Genomic DNA, 22,178 nt, shown 5'->3' on the forward strand with positions numbered 1-22,178 from the left:
GTTTCAAATCTCAAATCTTTAAATCTTAATTATCATTTGAAAATAATTTTAACTTATACACGTAAAAAATATTAAATATGAATAATTTTTTATATTTAATAAAAATTTATAAAATCAAAACAATTAAATTTGAAATGGTTTCCATAATAGATTTTAAATAAATATTTCGTTTAATTTATCAACATTATCAACATTAGAATAATGATTCTAATAGATTAAAAAATATTAGAATATACATTTAATTAATTCAACATTAAATTATGCATATTTTAAATTTCCTTTAAATTATTATGATTTTTGATAGTAATAAAAATATCCGTAAAGTGGCAGCACATATGCACCTAAAATGTCCAACTGTTTCCGGCTGTAAAAGGAGTAATGTAGACTTTACATTTTGAAGCATAGTATTACAATTTGTTTAATATTTACATGTGATTATTAGTAAAATCATTATAAATATTGTAAAATTATTAATATAGATATGAATATATTCAGTTTTAATTGCATACAAATGTGAATGATAAAAACTCTGACAAAATATGTGTATGAACAGTAACGTCTTTCCATCTTGACAATTTCAGAAATATAAATAAAGGTAAATATAATTTCAAAAGAATTTTTCATTTAAAAAAATGTTCACATTTATTTAATATATGAAAGTAATTTTACTTTGTAATTTTTATTTTTTGACGTTAAAAATGTTTAGAATATATTTTTTTCATAATGCAAATTACGTCATTTCATTATATATTAAATTTTTTGCAAATTTTATTTATTATTTGTTATATTGTTTATTTATTTTAAAATTAATTTATAATGTTATATTTTTTTGATTTAAAGAATTTTTGATTTGAGGTTAACTTTTTCATTTATTCATTAAATATTTATACATGTCATGTATCAATACAATTATTTAAAATTTTGAATTTTAAATTATATTTTAAATTATATTGTAATATTTTTATTTTATTATTGTTTTGTATATTCAATAAGTATAATAAATAATATATTCATTATTTTATATTAAAATTATAATATATTATAAATTTTTATTATTTATTATAAATTTAAAAACAAAAAAATTATACGTATTATTAAAAAATATTTCTTAATAATTACAAAACAAAATTAATATATAATGCATTTAAATATATTCATTGATAAAAAAGATTTATATGCAATAATTATTTATTAATAATTATTTAATATTAATTATAATATTAGTATTTTTTTCATTTTTCTTCATTTGAAAATTTATATAAGATATCATTTCATGCTTAAGTGTTATATTGTAAGAATTAAATATGCCACAAGGTAACTAGAATGTTAATTCTGACATTCAATATCTATACATATGGATAATACAATTAGTTTACCTTATTCAAGCTTTCATCCAATTAGTCTGTGAAAATGAGAGCAGTGGGTGACACATTGTCTGGCCACTTTATAGAAACTTTCACTGCCATTGATTTCATAATTTCTTATTTATAAAAATTTAAGACTATCTTGCATAAATTATAATGAAGTGGTTTTTATTGTTATTAATTCTACAGTTCATAATGTGGAGTGCATCAGAAGAACCACCAGGAACAATGGAAGGGGATGCACCTGAATCTATGCTACATGCAAAAGAAAAATGTGAACAAAATAAAAGTCAGTTGGAATCTTTGAAAGAAATTATGCTGAAAAATAAACAAAGTTTAAAAAAGAAAGAAGAGGAAGTTCAGGTAATAAATATTAATTTATAAAAGTTCAATGAAAAAAATTTAATTATTTTACTAAGAAAATTATAATTTAAACTTAGGAATATGCAAGGAGACTTTCTAAAATTAAATCTAGAGCTAAGTTATCGCGTCGAAATAGAGAAGGAAATTTGCCTTCTAAAGATATAACTCGTATATCTGAGACTGCTTTAACAGATACACCTGAAGAAAATATTGATGATATTAGTCAAGCAAAAACTGCAAAAGCAAAGTCTACTTTACTCCAAAAAAAGCTAGCAGAGAATAGAAAGGCTTTTGAACAACGTAATAAAGAAATAAGTGAAACTAAACGAGCAGTTGAAGAAAAAGTAGAAGCTATTAGGCAACAATTAGAAGAAAAAGATGTGACAGTAATGACTTTTCAAAAGGATCAGATATCTATTACACCTATAAAACCAGTCATGATTACTTCTGATGTTAGCAATTAATTTTTAAAATTCTTTGTCAATACCATATTATAAGTAATTATATTTAATAATTAATATTTTCATTATAGATCATGTCACCAATTCAAATAGAAAATATTCAAGAAAAAGAAAGTAAAATTACAGAACTTAATAATAAAATTTTGGAGCTTGAAGCTACAATTATGGATCTTCAGGAAAACTTAAAAGAAAAAGATTCTGTTATTGAATCTAAGACAAAGGCAGTTACCCTTATGTCTGCAGATCTTTCAAAAAAGGGTAAAACGACGTTAGACACTCTAGAAGATACAAAAGACGAAATGCGAACAATGCAGGAACACTTTGTACTTTTAGAGACATCTTTGAAAAATAAAAACGAAAATCTCTTAATGCAATTGCAAGAAAGAGATAATAAAATTACAGAACTAGAACATTCAATTGACGGGTAATTTTATATATAAGCTTTTTAAAATTTTTATTCTTTTAATTTCTAATATTTTATTTTTTAATATTTATTTTTTTCGATTGATATATATTTATTTATCATTTATTTTTATATAGATTTAGGAAACAGATTAATGAGCAAAAATTATCTGAGACTGCCAGTGTCGATTTCTCTCGTTCTACCATGGATACTTTGATAGAAACTAAAGAAGCTATGAAATCAATGCAAGAAAATTTTGTACTCATGGAATCTTCACTTAAAGCGAAAAACGACAATTTGTTGGAACAATTGAAAGATTATGAGTTAAAATTAGCAGAAGCTAATGAACGAGTCTTTAAACTTGAATCTGGTATTGGAATAGTCAGAGATCCAACTGTTGATGATTTGCAATTCAAATTAGAAAAGTTGGAACATAATAATAAACAATTGCAAGATGAAAAATATGAGTTACAAAAAAGCGTTGCAGAATTACAAGATAAAATTGTAAATATATCTATGCATGGTAATGGTGCAATAATAGAAAAAGATAATAGAATAATTGAACTTGAAAATTTAGTAGAAGAATTAAAACAATCTAATAAATTTCTTGAAGAAGAATCTAAAGCAGAATTACAGAAACAAGTAGCGGATTTAACTTTAAAAAATGAAGAGTATTCAAATAAAATAACTGATCTTGAAAACTTAGTTCATAAACTTGAAGAAGAAAAAAATGAAATTGCAGCGAAGTTACCAGAAGAGGACATTATTAAAGAAGATGAAAAAGTCGCAAAACTTACTAAGGAATTAGAAGAATTGAATAAAAATATGATCAAAATTAAAGCAAAACATAAAAGTAAAGTAAAAAGTTTACAACAACAATTGGAAAATTTTAAAAAGGCAAGATTTGTTAAGATTTGTTATTATTATTTATAAGATGAAAGATTTATTATTAATTTCGAAGTTTTTAAATTAATTTTCGGTTGAAAACATAAATAATTATTAAATTATAACAGCAATAAAATATATGTAATTTTGTGATTTATAGATATCCGATACAAATGCGGAACTTGTCAGATTGGGGAATCAAGTGGCATTATTAGAGGAGGAGAAAGGTAACCTTCAGCTGAGTCTGGTAGACTTTGACGAGCTTAAAGGTAGGAACCAGGACAGAAATTCTGTCATTGCTGTTTCCATTGTTCTAGTTATGTTATTCATTGTACGTGCAATGCATTGTCTGTTTATGTATATTATTCTTAAAATAATTATCTACAGTCCCGTTTTTCTGATTGCGGAGAAATTTCAATTTATGTACATAAATATACATATACATATTTAATAATATATAAAAGAGATTTTATTAAATATTTTAATAATTGATTTTTATCGATATAAAATAAATTATTAATATCTTTTTTATTATTACTTTTTCTATAAAAGGAATACTGAGAAAATTATAATTATGCTAATTTCTGGTGATGGAATCTTTTTACTTGATTAATTAGATATTCGTTCTAAATCAAAATATTTATTGAGTATTATAATATACTAATCAATTATATTAAATTTTTTAACATAACATGGTACCTACTTTACTTGTCAAAGTTTGCTACACTCTGATATAAAATTAAATATATTTTATTAGCAGATATTTATATTTTGTATATTTTTTTACATTTTAATATTTTAATATAGTTGACTTACTTGCATGAAGAGTTAGAAAAACTTTTGCTTTTTTTCTTTTAAATCATTTGCCTTATATAATTTATATTATTGGTATCATATGAAACGATTTTATTATATGACTTACAATATAAATATTATTTAGATATATAACAAATAAATGAATGATTATATTAATAAATAAAAAAAAAATTATATTTGCTTTGGGAATCTGCTTGCTGAATTAATTGGTTTCACATATTAATCATGCTTATTGCAAGATAAATTAATCCTTGGATAACAATAATTATAAAAAAATTAAGCTTATTATAATATAAATTTATTTGTAACATTTAAGTTTTGCTTGCTTTTGCATTTATTATCAATTAATATCAATTATACATACATCATTGGCATGTTGTACGGTTTGCATAGCCTCAGCAGGAGATTGGCAAGAACGTGTTGTTGATCTTGAAAGTAAAGTTTCTGCTCAAACGAAAGAAATTGAAATGCAAATTGAAGCCATTGCTACTCTAGAGAATCAAAAATTGGATCTTTTGCAAGGTAATTTATGTATCTTTTTTTTTTTTTTTTTTTTTTTTGTATTATATGTTTTATATGTGAAATTAATATTGAATTTCAAATTAGAAAAAAATTTTTTTAAACGAAAAAAAAAAATGAAGTTAATTATTCAACGAATATATAATCTTTATTTCAGAGCTTCATATGGCGAAGCAAGAAATCTCGTCTTTAGAGGCGGAAAATGCAGAATCTGAGAATCTTAGAGTAACTGCAGAAATAAAAGTCGTTGATCTTGAAGAACAATTAGAAGCTATGCATAGAATGCAGAATGAAAGTAAATTAGAATCTTCATCAGAGGTTAATTCTGCGGAGTTAATTAAACAAGTGGAGACTTTAACACAAGAAAATACCGAGTTATACAATAGAATATCGAAATTCGAAGAAAAAGGGACATCTGATACTGGATCTACTGAATCATTTGAAGCTATACAAGAATTGGATAAAACTGATTTGTTGAAAAAAATCGAAGATTTAACACAGAAAAATAATGAATTAACTCTTAAATTGAATAAACTTCAAGAGAAAGAAAATTCGCATGCTGATTCCATCGAATCTATGAATAACATCGATAAAAATGAATTATTAAAGAAAATTGATCAATTAACACAAGAAAATACCGATTTAACAATGAAGTTGAATAGAGTGGAAGAGAAAGGTTCCTCGGATACGGGTTCGACTGAATCTTTTGAACGAATACCAGAAAATAATGAGAGTATGACAAAAATTGAGCTCCTTACACAAGAAAACAGCGAACTTGTAATTAAACTTACAAAACTTGAGGAACAATTAGAATATATCGAATCTAAATCAGATATTGATTTGAAGTTAAAGATTGATACTTTGGAGCAAGAAAATGATAATCAATCTGTAGAATTATCGAAACTTAAAGTTCAAGTAATGGATTTCATCGAAGAAAATAATAGATTGCATAAAGAAATTGAAATGTTGTCTATAAACAATACCGATTTAAGCATTGAGCCAGATAAATTAGAAGTTCAAATCGAAACTAAACAATCCGAAATATCTGAAGTATCGAAAAGGGATGTTGATTTCAAAACACAAATTAATATATTGATGGAAGAAAAAGATCTTTTACAAAAAGAGGTAAAAGAATTACGTAATTCATTGGAACAGTGGCACGACAAAAATCAAGATCTTCAAATCAATGATTTGAAAACTAAAATAGAAGAATTGTTAAGAGAAAACGAAGAAGTAGTTACAAAAATATCAGAACTTAAAACCTTTAATCAAAAATTAGAAGAAAATATAACAAAAATTACAGAAGAAAAAGAAGAATTACATTTAAAACTTAATCAAATGTTGGATTCTAATAATGACATTAATTTAAAACTTATCGAAAAATTAGATAAACCGAATCTTGAAGAACAGAATATTCAAGAGAAGGAAAAACAACTCGATGAACAAGTTAGTGCTCCTTTGGAAAAATCTGATCAAGAAGTACTTAAAACACCGCAATTGGATGAACCTTCGTCTCAACAAACAGAATCGATGATCGTTGCTTCTTTGGAACAGGAGATAGAAAAGTGCAAAAATTTGATCGCAGAACAAACAAGTCTAATCGAAGAAATGAAAGTAAAATTAGCAAACAAGGAAAAAGAATTGGAAGAGAAAAGTCAACGGATCGTTGATTATGAAAAATCTGGGAAGAAAGTCGAAACCTTGGAAAACGAATTGAAAGAAATGTTCAGTACCGTAGAAGAATGGAGATATAAGTGCAATGAAATGGAAGAAAAAATGGAGAAATTGGAAGTAGGAAAAGCATCCATCGAAGAAAAATTCAGAATATTACAAAACGAAAATAAAATATTGTTAGAGGAAAATAAAGAGAAAGATGAAGAAACTGTATTACTGAAAAAACAATTGCAGGATACAACGGTGACATTTGAATCAAAGCTTCAAAACCAAATTTCAATAGTCTCTGAAAAAGAGAGTGAAATTATTAGATTGAAAGAAACTATCGAGGAAAAAGATCAAGAATTACAAGCCAAATATACGGTGCTCCAAAATAAAATGATTACGATAGACAGTTTGCAAGATGAGTTTAACAATTGTAAAGTATTAATCCAAGAGAAGGATTCTTTAATAACATCGATGACCAACGAGGTTACAAATCTGTTTAATCTGGTAAAAACTAAGGAAGAGGAAATATATTCTTTGAGGAAAAATATTGCCGAATTGAGTGACAAAGCAGAGGAGTCGGTACCCGTGAAAGATTATAACGATTTGGTGGAAAAATTGAAGGATAAAAATATGATTTTGGACGAGCTGGAGTGCAGGATTAATGCAACCGCAAAAGAGAATAGTAACCTATCGGAAAAAGTGAAAAATTTGTCGCAGCAAAATAACGATATTCAAAATCAATTAACGGAGAAGCAACGGGAAATTGTTGATTTAATAACAACGAAAGATCATCTAGAGGCACAAATTGCGGAATCCAAAGGCGAGAAAGGTGAAGTCGAAAGGCGAGTCTGGGAGTTGCAGAGCATTATAGACAATAATACAAAGTTCGTCGACGATTTGCAAGCGGAATTGAGGAGCAATTATAAGCAGATGGAACAATTGAAATTGAAGCATACCGAGGACACGCAACTGCAAAACCAAAGGCTCGAAAATGCGATCGAAGAATTGGCTGGGAAAATGCAAGAATGCGAGATATTGAAGGAGGAGTTGGAGCAGAAGGAGAGATTGATCGGTCGCAATGTAACCGAGGAGGTTAAAGTCGCTTTGGAGGCTAAGGTTGCCGATTTGGAGAAAAAGTTGAAAGATTCCGAGGAGAAGATACAAACGCAATTGGAAAAGATGAAGAAGATTGCGGCCAATTTGAAGAAGAAGACGGCTGTGTGCCAGGAGCTTGAGACCAGGGTTGCCGAGCTCGAAGAGAAATGGACGACCGAGAAAGACGAGAAAGAGGCCAAGAACAAGCAAATTCAAGACGTGGAGATCGCGATCCGCGAGAAGGACAACAGGATAGCCGAACTCGAGGAGAAACTGGCCCAATCCAGGAACGAGTCCGCGCAAGCTTCAAAGAATGTCGAGAAATTGACCACCGATTTAACGAACTCGAAGGAGAGGATGAGCTCGCTCACTCAACAAATTACAGAGATGGAGGAGGAAATTGTTAAGTTACGGGCGGATGTCGAATCTTCCACGGCCGATCTTACCACGGAGAAAGAGAGCAGGCGGGATATATTGTCCGAGTACGAATCTTACAGGCAGCGAGTCGTCGAGGAGAACGAGCGCAAGCAGTTGGAATTGGAGGAGATGAAGGAGAAGGCGAGAGAGCTTAGCGTGAGAATGCAGGTTATGGAGGCGGAGTACGTGGAACACCTCGCGTTGATTAACGATCTGAAGGCCGAGAACGGCCTCTTGTTGTCGAAGCAAGCGCATATAAACGAGAAATTGGAGACGGTGGAGAAAGAGTCGGAGGAGAGGCGATTGTTGCTCGAGCGGATGGAGAAGAAAACGGTGGCCAACACCCGGGCTGAAACCACCACCCAGACCCAGGAGGAGGAGGAGGAGGAGGAGGAGGAGGCGGCGGCGGCGGCGGCCACGAACGAGGACGATACGATGAAAATGAGCGGGGCGCAACGTTGCAGCCATTGCGAGCAATGCCAGACGTTGGTCCAAGCGTTGGAGGCGAAATTGCAAGAGCGGGAGGCCGAGATAGAGAACTTGGACAACGAGTTGGCGAACTCGATTGGCAATTTTGTCCAGATGAGGGAATCCCTAAGGTTCAACGACCTTATGATGAACCAGACAGGTATGAGGAACAGAACGCTCGAGGATCCGTACAACGATCTTTTATTCCAGTACAACTCGTTGGCGTCGAGTCACGAGGAGGCGAAGGTAAATTTGGAGAGAGCGTCGAAGGAGAACGAGGAATTGAGGGAGAGGATCGACCAGTTGAGCTCCGCGAATGCCACTCTGGAGGAGAAGGTAATCAGAAGCGAGCAGATGTTGGAGGACAGTAGACGGAGCGTGGAAAGGTTGGAGAACGTGGATGCGTTCAACTCTGATCTGGTTAAAAAGTGGGAGGAACGGGGGGAAGAATTGTTGAACGCGCGGCGGGAAATGGAAATTGTCCGGGAACGAGGGGATGAGCTGGAGCGACGATCGATAGAATCCACGGAGGCGCGGAGAGAGACGGCAGAGAAGTCGTTGCAAGAGACGAGGCACAGGTTGGAACGGGAGATCGAGTCTCTCAGAATGGAGAAAGACTCGAGCGAGAGGAGGATAAAAGATTTAGAAACGGAGTTGGACGCGTACAGGAACAAGAGTACGGCAGAATCGACGAGCGTGGAATTATCCGTTCGGGATAACGTCCCTCGATTGTTCGACGCCTCGAGAATCTTTGGCAGCGCGCCACCCGATTCCGATCCCGACAAGGAGGTGAAGAGATTGCAGAGTTTATTGGAGGAGAAGGAGGCGCGATGCTCCAATCTGAGCCAGGAGATCGATCGGTCGAAGAGGACGATGGTCGAGGACAGGGATCGACTGATCGAGCAATTGAAACTCTCTCGAAATGAGTTAGACGCAGCGCGAGCCGATTTGGAGAGGGCGGAACAACTGTTGGCCGAGAGAGAGAAACAGATCGACTCGTTGAACGTTGAGTTGCTTAACTCGAGCCGTCGAACAGCCGAGGAGGATAAATTGAAGGAATCGTTGTCGGCCAAAGACGATCAATTGAGGGAATTGAACGCGAGCCTGACCTCTGCGAAGGAGAGGTTGGACGAAACGATCGCCGAACGAAATCAACGAGATTCCCTTCTACGTTCCTACGAGTTACAGTTGAACAATTTAGAGACGGAGTTGAAAAATTCCACCGACCTCGAGGCGATCCAGGAGCTGGAGAAGCGCGTCCTCTCGCTCACCAAGGAGAGGGATTTGCTCCAATTGCAGGTAAACGATTTGACCAGATCGATGGAGGAGTTGAGGGACGACTCGATGAACCTTGGGCGAAGCTTGCACACCGAGATCGAGAGAGTTGGCCGTGAAAGGGACGAGGCCAAAGAAACGATCGCCGATCTCAGCCGAGCGTTGGACGAGGCCTGTAAAACGACGACAGACGCGTCAACCAAGGAGTCCACCCCGTCGGAACTGAAGGGGGATACGGAGAAACTCGCCACGGAGGAGAACGTGTCTTCTCTGAGTATCGGCGAGGGGGCGTGGGATGCCGGCTCGACGGAGAGGATCAACGTCGACGAGGAGATTTGGGGATGGAGCGCGGAGGACGCGCAGCTGGCGAGCGAGCAGGCGATGGCCTCGACAACGTTGATCCCGATGAACGCGGAGATGCAGCTTCGAGCCAGGGTGGAGGATCTTCAGGATCGGGTCAAAGATTTGGAGGAGGAGAGAGCGAGGATGGCGGAGGAAAATAAAGCGGCTCAGTTGAGGAACGCGAGGATGATAAAGAAGTTGAAGGAGTACAAGGTGCAGGCGGAGGGCCTGCAACGGCAATTGAAGATACAGAGGTCGGCCACCGACGGATTGGATTCGGCGATCGAGGAGGAGTTGAGGTCGCAGATCGACAGATTGGAGAGGAATTTGAACGAGGTTAAGGAGGAGCGGAGGAGCGCGATGGCCGAGAAGGAGGCGTTGATCAAACGGTTGGACGTTGTCGTCTCCGCGAACGAGAGATACATGGAGATGAAAGAGAGGCAGGACATGGATATGGAGGTACTTCGTATTCGAAACAAAGAGTTGTCGGACAAGGTAGAAATTCTGGACAAACGTTTGCAGGGGGGGAGGAACTCGTCGTTTCGGCTCGAGGATCCCCCGTCGAGCGAGGGAGTCGAGGCCGAGGAGGTCGCCTTCGCCAGGGGGAAACGAAGTTCCGCCGAGGAAACGAAGGATTTCGAGAGTTTGTCGAAGAAGTACAAGGAGGAGATGGACGATCTCAAGGACGAGATGGAGGCGCTCGCGACGGAGAACGAGCAACTTCAACACTTCCTCGAGGAGCAAAAGATCAAGTTGTCCGCCTTAGAGTCGAAACGTAGCGCCGAGGAGGACGAGTCCATCCAGATCGTGGACGAGTTAAACGGGAAAATTTCTGAATTGCAGGCGGTGTTGAGTAAATCTAGGGAGGAGTACGATCTGTTGAGGAGGCAATACGAGCAAAGCTTGATGGACGCTAACGATCAAGTAACGGCAATGAGGCAGAACGCCGATTACCTGAAAGAGGAGGCTTTCGAGAGGACGGGCAAATTGGAAATGGAGATAGCCGGTTTGCGCCAACAACTCGAGGCTTCCGAGACAAACGTTGCCGAGTTGCGAAAGAGTTTGGAGAGCGTTTCGCGGGAAAAATTAACTGTGGAGGAAAGGTTAACGGAATTGACGGCGTCCTCCGAGAAACGAGTCTCCTCTTTGAACGCATCCATGTTGGAGGTGACCGATCTTTTGAATATCAGGATACAAGAGGTGGCCGACTTGAAGCGAGAACTTCAGAAACAGTACGTGGACAACGAGGAAGCGAAGATGAAGTTGCAGAATACCGTGCACGAGTTGAATCGAGAATTCGACGAGAAGAGGCAAGAAATGGAGAGTTTGAAGAGATCGTTCAGCGAGAAGGAAAAGGAATTTATCGAACGGCAGAGCGTGGAAACGGTGAGCGCTCTGGTCGGCCAGGCGACCCAAGAATTGATGCAAAGACACGCGATAGAAATCGAGGAGAGGGAGAAACACTTGCAAAATCTTAACGAGAGATTGTCCACGTTTGAAGCAGCTGTGAACGAGTATTTGCTCGAGAAGCGGAACAACGTTGCCCAACTCGACGCCCAAAGACAAGAATTGGACGTTTTGAGGCAGAATTTAACGGAGAAGGAATCGAGTTTGGCATCCGTTGGAGAGAGATTCACCTCGATGGAGAAACAATTGGCCGAGAGAGCGTTGGTGTTGTCGGAAAGGGAGGAAACGATTCGGAGATTGTCGTTGGAGAATCAGAGATGCGTGGAAACTATCGAGGAGCTAAGTAAACGTTTGAACGAGTCCGCAGCAACCTCTGCGAACGAGTATACTCTGCGTGTTCAAATTTTGGAGCAGGAGGTGGAAAACGCGAGATCTCTCCTAGACGAGAAAGAGGCGATGTTGCGAAAGAACGCGCAACAGGCGGCAGAGTATAGAGGAATCGTAGAAAGAAACAGGATCGAATTGAGCGAACTTCGTACGGAGGCGCAGAAGGTTGAAGATTTGAAGAGGGAATTGTTGGGGAGGGGCGAGCAATTGAACAGTTTGAGCTCGGAGTTGGAGGCGACCCGTAAAGTTTTGGAGGAAACCAGGCAGAATTTGAACGAAAAAATATCCCTTCTCGATCAAACTAATCGGTTGTTGAACGAAAGACAAACGGAAATCGATAGATTGTCCAGTTTGCAACAACAACAACAACAGGATCGACGTAATTCCACCAACATGATAGACGGTTTACCTGTGTTCAGAATGGGGCAGAACGAGGAGCAAAATTTACAGCATACCATAGACAATATGCAGGTTGAACTTGAGAAGAGGCAGGAAGAGATCGAGCATTTGAAATATATTCTTAACGAGAACACGTATCCGGGTATAATTCAAGAAATGCAACAAAGGATCAATTGTTTGTACAACGAGAAGGCGGAGTTGGAATCTTCATTGGTGGCGATCAATGCAACGGCCGAGGAAAAGGAGAAGCAAATCCACGCTTTGGAGCAACGTATCGAGGCCGGGCAAAGCCAGGAATACGTTTCCAAAGAAGAGGCGAGTCTTCGTTCCAGGGATCGAAGATCGATCCAGGAACAGGAGCAAATTGTCAGGCTTCAGAATGAGTTGTACGCCAAGGAGCAAGAGATCAACGAGCTCAAGTACGTCGTAGCTGAAAAAGAGTCTCAGCTGTCTGTCCAAGCCAGCATGGAGCCTCAATCGGACGAATTTGAACTGCGCGAGATGGTTCAAAGATTGACTGCCGAGTTATACGGTAAGGAAGAGGAAATTAAACACGTGAAATTAACGATTGTCGAATTGCAGAGGGAGGTATCTCGTTTGCAAGAGTTCGAAACACTTTCGGAACAGACCAAAGACGCTGTGCAGAAGCTTGACGCGGAGAAGGAGCAGATTCGTTTGGAGGGCGAGGAATTCTTGGAGAGGAAGCTGAAAGAGAAGGAAATGGAGATCGATGAGATAAAGCGAAACTTGGCTATGGAGAATAAAAAAATCTTGGACGAGTTATCGTTCAGCAATAGAGACATTGAAAATCTGAGAGGTCAGTTGATGGAGTTGTCCACGACTGGGCAAAGAGCGAAGGATGAATTGCGCCGCAAGGAAGAGGATCTGATGCGGGTAAATTCTGACTTGGCTGAGAAGGAACGAAGATTAGCCGAGTTGAGCATTACCAAAGATGCAGAGCTTCACAATTTGAAGATACAAATTTACGAGAAGGACGCGCGTATAGAGGAACTCGTGTCGTTGTACGAGGAGGGAGAGAGGAGATTTACCGAATTGAAAAATACATTGGCGGCCAGAGAAATCGAGATCAATTCGTTGAAGACACTTTTAGAGGATAAAGTGAAGGAGTATCAATTAATACAAAGCGTTTTAAAGAAAGACGTGTCTGTCCTCGATACTTCTACAACCCCAAACACGGAAGCCTCTGATGAGAAGAGTAAAGCTTCCACGTCGCAGGAATTGGATCTCGCGTTGTACATGCTTCATCAAAGAGACGTGAGATGCGAGGAATTGACGCACGAATTGATGCAGTTACTCGAAGAACGCGATACGTTGCAATTACGCCTCTCTAACGCGATCAGGGTTAACGAAGACTTGAGGAAAGGTACCTTAACGAATGTAGAGTTCAGCCCGAAAAAGGAGGCGTCCGCTTCTGAAGGCACTGTGGAGCCAATTGTAGAACATCCTTCACCATCCAAGTCCGAGGGACCAGTCGAGATAGCCAAAGAAGCTATTGACGCACCGATTGGGGAAAACAAGGAAATCCTTGCCCAAAAGTACGTACTTATTCGCATCTTTCTGTATCGATTAAAATTTCTCAATAACATGGATGTGACTTAGGAAGGAATGATAAATGTTAAATATTTGAATAAATTTTTTTTTTTTTTTTTTACAATAATTGTAATATTTAGAAATATAGTTTATTTTGATTTCTTTTTTTATTTGATTATGGAAATTATGGATTATAATTGAAAAATGGTCGTAATCGGGAAATATGATAATTTCACAGATTGAGGAAATATTATTAGATTAATTCTTTTCTTTTTATTGTCAAAGGTAACATATTTTGTTTCTAGTATATACCATCTTGTATACCATCTTTATACATGTATAAACTTTTCATTTATTTTTTTTGATGAGTTGTTTTTTGATAGTTTCTTACAAAATAACATTATTATTCAACAAAAGAATCTTCTAAAGTATGCTAATTAAAGGATTACGCATTTGTTTAGCCCCTAAGATTGCTTAGCGCGTAGCAGATCCGGAAACAAGCTTTCCAAGTTGATTCATCCTTTCCTCTGTAGCCCTGTACGATTTGTTAATGTTGTTCGAAGCTCTGCACCAATTAATCCGAACAAGATAAATTTTTTCATTTAAATATGAATTCTTTTCAAGAAACGAACGCGTTTTTTGGAGTTCCTGCTACTTCCAGAACGTTAGAGATTCAAAGGTTTGATGAACAAAATTTTCTTTTAGATCTCTTTTTCTATAATTATACGTACAATGAATATAATATTGAATAAAGAATAATAAAATAAATATGTAAAAATGAAAAAAAGAAAGCATAAAAATTGTACTTTTAACGAGTTTAGGAGTTCAATTTGATATGTTCACGGATCAACTAGGTGTAAAGATATAAGCTGTTTATAAAAGCTTTAAATACTCGGTGGTAGACTTGAAAGAATTAACTTATCATTATTCCTTGGCAGAAAGACAGCAGTATTAAGACATATTGATCAGTATTATAGTAAGCTTCTTGTTCTATTGTATAAGCTAGTTTTCCCTTCAGGCTGTCACAACTGCAAACGGTGAGCCATTCAAAAGATGTGCGATTGAGGGATGAACGAGAGTTGAGACACACACAGCAAATGTCTTTACTAGCGCACAAAGACGTTTTAAGTACTTTACCCCCTGAAGCAGCTGCCAGACTCGTCAATGCAAATTACACACTCTGTATGTATCTTCAATTTTCATCTTATTCTTCAGAGTTTTATGTAATAGTATGTAGAAATACTTGGTTGGCTTTGTAAGTGTTTTTTGTTACATAACTAAGCTTTTCAAATCTCAATTGAATAGAATATATGTCTAGTTTGAAAAAAAAAAAAAAAAAAAAGAAATTTTTACTTAGAAATTTTAAAATATGTTAAAAATGCGTAGATTGTAAATTTATTGATTTTGTGTTTACAGCTAGGGATGTCCAGAGTCAATCGAGTGTTTTGTTAAATTGGCTATGGGGAAAAAGGTAAACGTATATAACATTAATATTAATATAAAGAATAATACTTGAATAATACTTGAATTAAAGAGAAATAATAATATTGAAATTTTATTATAAAATGTTTTTCTAAAATTTTAATACGTATTTAAAAGATATTTTTAGTGAAGTATTATTTCAACATAATGTTAAAATAATTCAAACAAATTGCAGTACACCAAAAGTGGTACATATGTGATGGAATACTAATGATGAGGTGAGGTGGACACTATCCTTGCCTTCTGGATACATTCCTGCCAAGTGCCAACTGCCGAGACTATTTCTGTAATTAAACTAAATCGAACAAGTGAAAAGCAATTGAAAATTTTGATTAATTCGTCGACACATTGTGAAAGCATCGACGTGATTAAAAAATGTGATTCACGTATTATATTGTCGTTCACTTCCTCAAAGGGTTCTAAAAAGTCACTCCTCTTCAGAGAAGAAGAGAATGTGAGGAGAGGACTTAATTGTATTATAATCATTGTATAGTTGTCGTGTTTAGATGAATTATATACGAAAGAAATTGCCTTAAAGAAATGTATATTTCAGTTATTTTATTAGCCATGAAATTGTTAATAGGGCGTAAGATGTTTCTTGGGTATCGAGATTTGATATTCGATACAAATGTATTTGTTCCGATAATAATTTCTTTTAATTTTTGCAAATTTTTCCGTTTACCACTGGTCTGTTATGCAAATTATCTGTGATTTGTCAATTATTTAATGGCACGAATATTTCTATAAAATGTTATCGATTGAATCGAAAGAATAAATTTCTAACGAAAAAGTTGACAAATCATACGATGATTGAAACTTAATATTTTAATTGTGAAAATAATTTTATCATTGGAAGTGCCGTAATTATTTGTTGCTTTTTAAATATGATGATTCGAACTTTCTATTTCCACGAAATATTTTGTACAGAAAAAAGAAAGCGTCGTTGAATAAATAAATTATGAAACAGAAATATTCATTTATTAAAGTGTTTTTATTGTTAATTAATGTAATATATTTTAATTAAATGAATAAATATGCATGTATTAGGTTACAAATGTCGTAAATTGAATCGATATATGTAAAAAGGATATAGATATAAGATATAAACAATAGAAGATTCGTATTTTATCAGTATCACTATCCAACATGAATGAAATGAGATACTAATATTAAAAAAAAAAAAGATAAAATGATTTTATTTCATACATTCACTCAATTATCATTTAATATCAATATTTTGTAAAACGTTTTAAAAATTATGATTGTGAATTATTTACAAATGTATTGAATCATGATTTTTTCCCAAAGTACAACAAACTTACTTAACAAGCGGTACTTTTAACTTTAGAAAATTTTCATTCTATCATTGTTATCCTATAAACGATATAATGCTCGTGTATATCGTATGGATCACATTTGAATAGAAGAATAAAGAACGAGATTATACGAGGTAAAAAACTTCGTATGTGTTTCACTTCATAAATATATGAACAAATATTATAATATCATTGATATTTTTGACCGTGAGAATTCGATTAATGTAATAAATTTTTATAATAATTAAAAGAGGTTTAGTCCTCGTATATTTCGTTCGAAAATGTCAATTTATTTGTTTATGCTTGGACATATCATTTGGTCTCGTATTTGTTATAACGTTATACATAGGAAATGATTGTTCGTTACCGTTTGTACTGTATGCAACTTCTTCGTGATCATTCTGGTATTCAGGATTATCTAAATTGTTCGAGTTACCTTTTCCACACTTTAAAGCGAATAATGTCATTATACCAACAACGAAAAGACCAAAAATAATGGACATAACTGCAATTGCTGGACCAGAATGCTCTTTCAACTGTTCAGTATTCGTATAAGCGAGTGCTAATGGATTGTCTTCGTACCAACTGGTCCAAGTGTTATTCCAAAGCGATGGATTCGCTCTAGGATCTCCATCTAAATTACTAGGAGGTATCACGGTTAATCTGTATTTCATTAGAATTCTTTCCAGAATAGCCATAATCATTGGTCTTTTTTCAGCAAGATTCACCATTTCGCAAGGATCTTTTTCTATGTTAAAGAGACACGGTGCTGTCATTGGTTCACAAGGTATCTATGGCAAAATTATAAAGAAATTTTTAAAGATTTTATCTTAAATAGAATATGTTATAAAGTTTATTATAAATTATATGTGTTTCTTTTATTTATTAAGAAAGATAATAAAATATGATGTAAGATAAATTCTTATAAAAAATAATTTGTATTTAATTGTAATACTAACTCTATCTTTCTCTTTGACGTTGCATTTTATTTGCGCTTTTCTTCGCAATTCGGAAATATTTTCAACACTTAGTATCTTTTCCTCAAAATTAGTTTTTAATGCAGTATCATATATTTTCACGCTTCTTTTTCTTCTTTCTTCTTTCAATTCCATCGCTTGTTTAGCAGTAATAATACCAGAAATAGCAACACCAGTTTTGCTGTACAATATTTTATGAGGATCGTATTGCGGAGAAATGCCTTCGGATGGATCTCCACTTGCTCCAAGCCAAGCACTACCAGTTTCTGTTCGACCGATAATGTATTTGAAATCACCTCGTCTGAAAGCAGCATAATCACTAAGATCGTCGATATTCAGCACTACTTCGGATCTGGAACTGATTTTGTTCAACACCAAGGCCGACCAAAGATCATATCCATCGATGTTGCCAAGTTGCCTTCTATCTACTCCTGAAAAGTACACGAAGAAAGGAATTTAAATTTCTTTAATGAACTTTTCCTTCCATTTTAATTAAATAAGCTACGCTAAAGTTATTGATGCTTTTAATATTATTTCATCAACCTGCTGCAGATAGAAGCGTAGGAAGCCAATCGGACATAAACATCATTTGATTAGAGACCCTTTTGGATTTCTTAATTAGAGGACTCCAAATAGCTGCAACTCCTCTCGTTCCACCTTCCCATGGACTATTCTTTATCTGAAAATTATTCAGATTTTAAATCTGTTCGAAATTAATATAAAAATATTAACGACTGAAAAATATATTTACGCCTCGAAGAGGATAATTGCTGCCCTCGTTACTCAATAAACCTTGGCTTGGTGCACCGTTGTCGCTCATAAAAACTACTATACTGTTCTCCAACATGCCGCGATTTCTTAGCGCATCCATCACATCACCCACGCTTTGATCCAATTTTGATACAACAGCTTTAAATCAGAGCATTTGAAATTAGAAGAAAATGTTCCTATTTTAAGATACGTAAAGTAAAATATTTATTTTTCAGAGAGATTTTTCAACGTTATCCAAAAAAATTGCTTATTCTTTTAATTTCTTTTAAAATAGGATTTTAACTATTCTACTAACCTGCTTGAATTCTTCTTTCAGGATCAAGAATGTACGAAAATTTGGCAATCTCTTCGTCGGGTGCTCGAAACAGTTGTTCTTCGTTTCCTTTATGAGGAGCTAAGTGAGCCAGGTATAGAAACATTGGTTGATCGATATTGTGCTCATTAATTAATCGTACTGCTTCGTTCGTGAACAGATCTGTAGAGTATTTTCCTACGGTGTCCCATGCAACTGTGAGATTTCGCCTCATGTCAAACCCTTTATACTCGCTGTATACCGGATCCTGAGAGAATTATCATTATATAAAACTGATTTCATCAATTCATAAACATAACGTGTAACATAATAAAATTCAAAAGACTAATTTCAATTAATATATATTTACAGGTTCTTGCGTGATATGCGTGTAATAATCCTGAAGACCGTTCCAATACCCAAAATGTGAATCGAATCCACGATAAGTCGGAGTGTATTCTTTCTTAAAATATCCTAGATGCCATTTCCCAACAGCGTGCGTTTTGTATCCCACTTCTCTCAAATACTGTAATTAAGTAATATTGAATTAAACAAAACTTCTTCTGTTCATAAATAAATAAATATACCTCTGATTGTGGACATAAAAATGAAGAAAAATCACGTGGCGTGATCGATAGAGGAACATACCTCGGGCAAGAGTTTCTCGCTTAGGGGAAGCCCTCGCGGTTCGGCTGGGAAGAGCACAGAGTGTTGCATGCCCAGATGAATTGGATTTTTTCCTGTCATCAAAGCCGATCTGCTTGGAGTGCATAATGCGGGGACGTAATGATTATTTAAGATGATACCATTGTATGCAAGGGCGTCGATGTTGGGCGTGGGGATTTGATCCGACCCGTGAAAGCTTACGTCGTTCCAACCCTGTTTCGTTGCACACGAATTTAAATTTTAACATGATATTTTTCATTCGATAAAAATTTTTACAAGAGTACAAATGTAAGATAAAGACAATTCTAAGCAATAACAAAATAAGAAAGAAATTCACCAGATCATCGGCGAGAATGATGACGATGTGTGGTTTCTGTTTAGCAGTCGATGGTTGGTATTTCGGCTTCGTTTTGGATTCGGTTAAGAAGGATGAGAAAAAAATGGCAGCCATGCTCGTTGCTATTATCTCCGAGAGGAATAGCACTATTAAAAACTGCGCTATCGTGGCAGGATTCATTTCGGAACAAGCTGAAAAAAAAAAGAAATGCATTTATCGATTAAAATTTTAGTAATTTACAAAATAACTAATTCAACAATTTCAATCGTGATTGTTGTATCTACGCTTCGTAAAACCGATTATTCCCTGAATTGGAAATATAAAATTTATTAGAAAATTAAATTAAATCGATGAATTTAATACCCGAGAGCTTTTGTTAAAGCTTCTTTCCGTTTTTTTTTTTTTTTTTTTTTTTTATAAAAGATGCAATTACGTACTAATTTCGTGTCTCTCGATGAGACGACCAAAGAAGCATTGAAGTATTTTCTTATAATATTCTTCTGAGAAATCTTGGAAACAGTGAAAGAAGGATGAGAACGCACGAATCGACCGACGTTCTCGATGCCGGAATAGCAAATGAAGTTTCAAATGGGTTTCGACAATTTTGCCTATTTTGCCTATGAATAATGGGCAATATAAGGTAATATATTTTACAAAGTGGGCTAAATCTAAAATTATAAACCTTCTATACCGTTATAAGAATCCGATACCTGATTTAAGATTTGCTTCGAGGCACACCTTGAAATTAGCGACGGGTTTAAGACGCCACGATTATTTTGTATAATAAAGCTATTACTGTGTCCAGTCACAGCTAGAAATAATTAACTGTTTCGTCGACTATACTGTGAGAGACAGTAGTTAAGCAAACAAACGTGCGTAATAGCTTCGACTGGCCAAAAAATTATTTTCCATGTCTAGAATTTTACACGTCTAAAGTGGCCAAAGAAAATGGTGCGATTTTTCAATGTTATTTAAAAATTCTTTCACCTCTGCATCGAACCATTTAAAAAAACCACTATTATTATATAAATTGGCGACGCAGGAAGGGATCTTTTGTGATCAGATCAAGCAAAAATAAGGACCTGGATACAAAAGAGTAGGAAAAATCCTGCTTAAACGTCGATTCATGTCGAATCTATTTATGAACAAGAAAGGAAGAAAAGTTCTCTTACGTTGATGAAAAAGGGGAAGGGCGGCTGTCACGTATCCTATTATTTGCTGCAAGTTGTCCATTTTTTCCGTTTATGCCTGAGCATCTTTCTGTCGAATCCAGAGATCCAGCTTCGTCTCCAGGTGGTGTTTAGCAACGCGAGAACCGACTGACTGGGAAACTCGAAACGTGTTGGTTTATTACCACTTTAGATTTTCCGTACAACGAACGGCGAGGAGCAAAGGGAGGATTTGGAGCATAACGAAAGTGTTGTGTGTTGGGAGAGGAAAATGGAGAAGGCGAGCACGAAAACTCGGTGTTATGTACGTGCGTGAAAATTCTGCACGTTCCTTTTAAACCGCTATGTTTTTTTACTTGCAAAAAAATCTATCTCGTGGCATTCGTGAAGATGAAGATATTTAAATGATGATCATTTTTCAAATAATTGGAATTCATCTTGGAATTAATTTTTTTGTCCGTGAAATATTATCTTTCCATTATTCCATTATTAAGAATATATAATAAGAATACCATTAGGGATATAATAAATCATTAAGAATATCGTAAAATCATTAAGAATAATATGAAAAACTCATCTGTTAACGTTAATCAATATTTGTTTATGTATCGTGATAGATATCTCGTTTGTAATTGCTAGAGGTATTAATTCTGTAATTAGATGCACGATCGATGCATAAGATTAAAATGCTTTCAGCAATACGTAGCCAGGATTGATCGTCTTAAACGTTTTCAAATGTTTTGTGTTACAAAGTGAAATTTGTAATCTCGTGTATAATAATTGAAAAGTTTGTTGCAAATAGAGCGGTTGATTTAAAGGAAACATCGTCGAAAAAAGTTTATTAATTACTCGAGATCGTTAACGCGTGTATTTCTTGATATGTAAATATTCTTTCATTGAAAAAAAAAGTGGAAAGTAGCAAATGCGATAGCCATTTAATAATCTGAATGCATGCAATTTCAAACATCGCTGGAGAAACTTCAGACATGCCTCTTAATGTTATGTAATTGAGATATTCCATTATAATACAATTTGTTTTCTTCTTTTAACGATAAGTTAATTACACATGTTTGAAGAAAGCATTATTATTATCATCTAAAAAGAAAGAAAAAAAGATAAGAAATTAAGAGATATTTTATGTTTAAAATAAAATATTTTATAGAGGATTATATTCTTATTACATTCAAATAAAAATTTAAAAGAGGATGGTTTAAAAATTAAAGAAAATTAAATAAAAACCACTAACTTTTGTTGAAACGTTTCGAATTTTTGGTTAAAAATTGTTCCAAAATTATGTTGATCGTTGAGGACGCAATTGAAATTTGGAAACTGGTTGGCGCAAATATAATTTGAA

General features: G+C 34.9%; 2 protein-coding genes across 9 annotated transcripts; one reads left to right on the forward strand and one right to left on the reverse strand.

The window, feature by feature from the left end:
* The first annotated feature begins 331 nt into the window (after positions 1-331).
* On the forward strand, positions 332-16,266 carry LOC100868744 (uncharacterized). Of its 8 annotated transcripts, none has more exons than XM_086913572.1 (11): positions 332-595; positions 1,554-1,727; positions 1,805-2,179; positions 2,260-2,612; positions 2,729-3,488; positions 3,637-3,745; positions 4,686-4,814; positions 4,969-13,819; positions 14,821-14,996; positions 15,231-15,285; positions 15,472-16,266. In XM_086913572.1, the coding sequence occupies exons 2-11, from the start codon at positions 1,560-1,562 to the stop codon at positions 15,494-15,496; spliced, it is 11,001 nt and encodes a 3,666-aa protein (XP_086769698.1). In that variant the 5' UTR covers positions 332-595; positions 1,554-1,559; the 3' UTR covers positions 15,497-16,266. The 8 variants fall into 8 exon arrangements, 7 of the variants coding, with proteins under 7 accessions (XP_086769698.1, XP_086769700.1, XP_086769696.1 ...); XM_086913574.1 differs by lacking the exon at positions 332-595 and having other exon boundaries at positions 1,521-1,727; positions 4,969-10,529; positions 10,593-13,819; XM_086913570.1 differs by lacking the exon at positions 332-595 and having other exon boundaries at positions 1,521-1,727.
* Positions 16,267-16,268: 2 nt separating this feature from the next.
* LOC100868632 (arylsulfatase I) lies at positions 16,269-21,022 on the reverse strand. Its single transcript, XM_003690455.4, has 9 exons — positions 20,828-21,022; positions 19,656-19,846; positions 19,301-19,531; positions 19,023-19,178; positions 18,656-18,920; positions 18,341-18,498; positions 18,133-18,268; positions 17,572-18,020; positions 16,269-17,403 (listed from the first exon to the last, which is right to left on the reverse strand). Exons 1-9 carry the CDS (start codon positions 20,886-20,888, stop codon positions 16,897-16,899), a joined length of 2,154 nt encoding a protein of 717 aa, XP_003690503.3. The 5' UTR covers positions 20,889-21,022; the 3' UTR covers positions 16,269-16,896.
* Between the last annotated feature and the right edge of the window lie 1,156 nt (positions 21,023-22,178).

Source organism: Apis florea, unplaced genomic scaffold (genome assembly GCF_048593485.1).
Source record: "Apis florea isolate Af1SG1 unplaced genomic scaffold, ASM4859348v1 contig_3496_pilon, whole genome shotgun sequence".
In the NCBI taxonomy this organism is placed as follows: domain Eukaryota; kingdom Metazoa; phylum Arthropoda; class Insecta; order Hymenoptera; family Apidae; genus Apis; species Apis florea.

Excerpts from the sequence above, each read along its gene's own strand:
- LOC100868744 (XM_086913570.1), top strand. The coding sequence starts at position 1,521 with ATGAAGTGGTTTTTATTGTTATTAATTCTACAGTTCATAATGTGGAGT. Across the intron at positions 4,815-4,968 it reads AAAATTGGATCTTTTGCAAG|AGCTTCATATGGCGAAGCAA; the intron begins GTAATTTATGTA and ends TCTTTATTTCAG. Across the intron at positions 14,997-15,230 it reads CAATGCAAATTACACACTCT|CTAGGGATGTCCAGAGTCAA; the intron begins GTATGTATCTTC and ends TTGTGTTTACAG.
- LOC100868632 (XM_003690455.4), bottom strand. The coding sequence starts at position 20,888 with ATGGACAACTTGCAGCAAATAATAGGATACGTGACAGCCGCCCTTCCC. Across the intron at positions 19,847-20,827 it reads CCTTCCCCTTTTTCATCAAC|CTTGTTCCGAAATGAATCCT; the intron begins GTAAGAGAACTT and ends TTTTTTTTTCAG. Across the intron at positions 18,499-18,655 it reads TGAAAGAAGAATTCAAGCAG|CTGTTGTATCAAAATTGGAT; the intron begins GTTAGTAGAATA and ends TCTGATTTAAAG.